The 3,440-nt window shown below is 47.3% G+C and overlaps 1 protein-coding gene across 1 annotated transcript; it reads left to right on the top strand.

Annotated features, from left to right (window-relative positions):
* Nucleotides 1-2,376: 2,376 nt before the first annotated feature.
* On the top strand, nucleotides 2,377-3,207 carry H257_18803 (hypothetical protein; the record flags this gene model as incomplete). The annotated part of the gene is made up of 2 exons (XM_009847929.1): nucleotides 2,377-2,624; nucleotides 3,039-3,207. 2 exons carry the CDS (start codon nucleotides 2,377-2,379, stop codon nucleotides 3,205-3,207), a joined length of 417 nt encoding a protein of 138 aa, XP_009846231.1.
* Between the last annotated feature and the right edge of the window lie 233 nt (nucleotides 3,208-3,440).

The following is a 3,440-nucleotide window of genomic DNA, read 5'->3' as shown; positions in this document are numbered from 1 at the left end:
CATATTCAGCGTTTGATTGGTAGATCTCCACCAATTACATCGATGCATTTAGACGAAACACCTGGTTATGCTTTGATTGGCTTAACATATTTGTTACGTTTCTCTCATTGGCCAAACCAAATGTACTGTAAAATATTATATTAATACACACCAACATGTGACAAATGTACTGTACACTATACAAATACACGAAGTGGTACCTGCTATGGATCTTGCTGATGTTGAGTGCATCGATACGATTGCCTTGAGGGGCATAGTCCTTCGTAGAGTAGAACTCAGCAAGGTCGCGGGACGGGGACAACTGGGATCACGCAAATATAATTTAGCATTTTTCATCATATTTTCAGAAATAATATTGTTTTGCTGCTGTGCAAAATATAGTTTGATTGACTTTCCTTTGTCGCGTGAATGAACTCCTGTATCTTATATATACTGCATAAGCCAATATTGTATCAATTTATATAGGTTTTCATCGAGATATACACTTGTTGGCGCCAAATGCACTAAGCCTGACACACAGCCAACCATTTTTCAACTGCATGGCTCAAAAATTGCCTGTTCCTCATGCACCTCCTCGGTCTTGTGTGTAGCTACCAAGAGCGACACAATGTGATTCAATACTACGGCACACACGGCATGGCTGCCACGTTGTCTAAGTTCTACACCAATCTCAACACGACGTCGCGCGAGATGCAACGGAAGAAGATCTACCAATGGTTGGCGAAGAAGGACCACATAGCCGGCATGGTGTCGACCATGGGAACTGCGAAGCAGAGAAGTTGGCGACGCCTTGGTGTTGGCACCACCCTCTCCCACGAGACAGAAGAGATGCTCGTTCGTTGGGTGCACGACATGCGCGAAGACGGGGTCCCAGTCACACATGCAATGCTTCAGCTCATGGCACTCGAAGCCGCCGTCGATGAGGGATACAGTGAAGACGAGTTCAAGGCGGGGTGGCACTGGATGGTTAGATTCAAGCGACGTCACAAGCTGTCGCTGCGTGCGCGTACTCGAGTCGGCCAAGACTCCAATGAAGATGGCATAGCGACGCGCCAGGAATTTTCACAGCACGTTCGGGACTTGATGGGTGAGCACGGCGTTGACGTCGTGTACAATGCTGACCAAACCGCTGTGAACTACGAATACCTCCCGACCAAAACTATCAACGACATCGGCGAGAAGACCGTGTGAGTGACGTGTGGCGGGAAGACCAAGGAGCGAGTCACGGCAATGGTGTTGGCGAATTCGGCTGGAACCAAGCACCCTCTGTTCTTGATCCTCCGCACGTCGAAGTCCAAAGTCAAGGCCGTCGTGCAGGAGAACCTTGCTGTGCCAAAAGGCTTTGGTAAACGGCTGTGGGAGTCTGTCAGCCTATGGAAGCCAAGTTCAACTGCCGCGTCTATGGAAACCCTACGGCATGGTGGAACGGATCCACTTTGTCGTTTTTGGAGCTCCACTTTTCCGAGCGCCCGGATCGCGACACGAAGCCAGTTCTGTTGTTGTGGGACGACTTTTCGGCGCATAGGACTGAAGAAGTTGTGGCGTACCCGACGTCCAACAACGTCGTGTTGGTGAGGATCCCACCAAGGTTTACGTGGATTTGCCAGCCGGCGGATGTTGCGTGGAATCGTCCGTTGAAGTCCCGCCTCCGAGACAAGTGGATTGATCTTTGCGGCAACAAATTAGGCGCTCAAAGACAGTGAAGACACAGTTCAAAGTCCAGGCCCCATCGCGAGCTACAGTGGTCTCGTGGATTACGTGTGTTTGGACTGATCTACCTGAATCTACAATTGTTAATGGCTTCAAGGCGTGCGATTTCATTGATGGTCAAACAATTGAAACCATTGATGACGGTGGGTATGTCGATGACGAAGTATTAGCGGATTTGATGGAAAATTTAGCTGTCGAAGCTGTGATCAACCCAACTAGTGACATAGATAATTCTGATGAGATCAATGAATCTGAACTTCTCTAATTGGTTATCATTGGTGAGCAAGGTATTTTATACCCTGTATGAATTTATGCTCTTGTACAAACTATATTTGTTTTGTAAAATGGTGTCTTGCACGTATATGTAGTATTGTATGTCTAACTCGAAAAACAAAGTCCCATCCATCCATGTATCCGTATTCGGATATCGATACATCACTGTCTAACTCGTATTACGGAATACGGTATATTACAATTAATTTAGTTCAACTATTTACAGTATTGTTCCACTTCGCAGATTGCAATTATTAATTGATTTTCAGTGTACCTCCGACAGCCCTGTCCATCTTTTCAACCCCGTCCTTGAAGCAACGTCTAATTTTACCAAAGGAGTACTGCCAGTACTTTTTTGGTGAAGAATCACTCGAGGGAAGTCAGAACACTTGGATGTGCTCGGTGTGCAAGCGCCAACTCAAGTGTAATGTGGCTAGTAGTAGCTACACCAATCTGTACTGCCACCTCAAGCTGAAGCTCCCTGGGTTTGCTGGGATCTACGCTGAGGCCATTGGGCAAAATTCGAAGTCTGCTCCGTTGGACGCCTGGTTCGATCCTAAAGCCACCAACATCTTTAACTCGGTCGAGTGGCTTATCATGGACGAGCACGAGTTCACCTTTGTGGAAAGTCAACTGACGCGGTAAAACTCAACGTTGAAACCCATTAATGTCCAAATGATAAAACTCTACTGTTTCAAGTTGGTGAAGGCCGTGGAACGACGTGTGTTGAGCGTTATGGCTGGCCGGCCGTACAGCATTGTGTTCGATGGTTGGGCCGACTACTCCACGCATTTGCTCGGAATGTTTGTCTCATTCCCCCGAATGTATGTAAAGGTAGTGATGAAGCGGTTATATGGCTCCTTGCATTCGCTCCTATGCTCGACGAGACGAGTTTTGACGCTGCTACTCACTACGAGTTCAACCGGAAACGTTAAAGTGGTATGGACAATCAGTCGCGAGCATCGAAAGTGGTTCGTTTGTCTGATTGGCGACAATTTTTCGACCAATAAGGTCACGGCGAATAACTTTTCGCGGTCGTTGATTGGCTGTCATAGCCATTGCTTGAAGTTGGCAGTGGATCAGTTCCTCAAAGCTAATGTCAGTGAGGTGATCTCCAAGGTAGCTGCAGTCATGGTTGAGCTTCGAGCGTTACAGGCAGTCGTCATGGCCAATGCCGGCAGTTATCCTTCACCATATAAGCGTCACATGCAGTCGAGTCGATGAGGCACACAGTATTGGACTCAAGGACCCACTCTAACTTAGCGTTCAGCGGCGCTTTGCGCTATGTGGAATACAGTTTTGGAGATTTAGCGCCACGAGTGGGGATGCTCTCACAGGCACTCAGCAACTGAGATTACAGTTCTGTACTAACGTAAGCCTCAGCTTAAACGTTACCCGTCCTAAAATGAAACAAATTCGAACAGGTTATCTGGACCATGTGTTGGATTGAACTGTCC

This window comes from Aphanomyces astaci (assembly GCF_000520075.1).
Source record: "Aphanomyces astaci strain APO3 unplaced genomic scaffold supercont1.224, whole genome shotgun sequence".
Classification (NCBI taxonomy): Eukaryota; Oomycota; class Saprolegniomycetes; order Saprolegniales; family Verrucalvaceae; genus Aphanomyces; species Aphanomyces astaci.
This window is presented reverse-complemented; position numbering and strand designations above follow the sequence as displayed.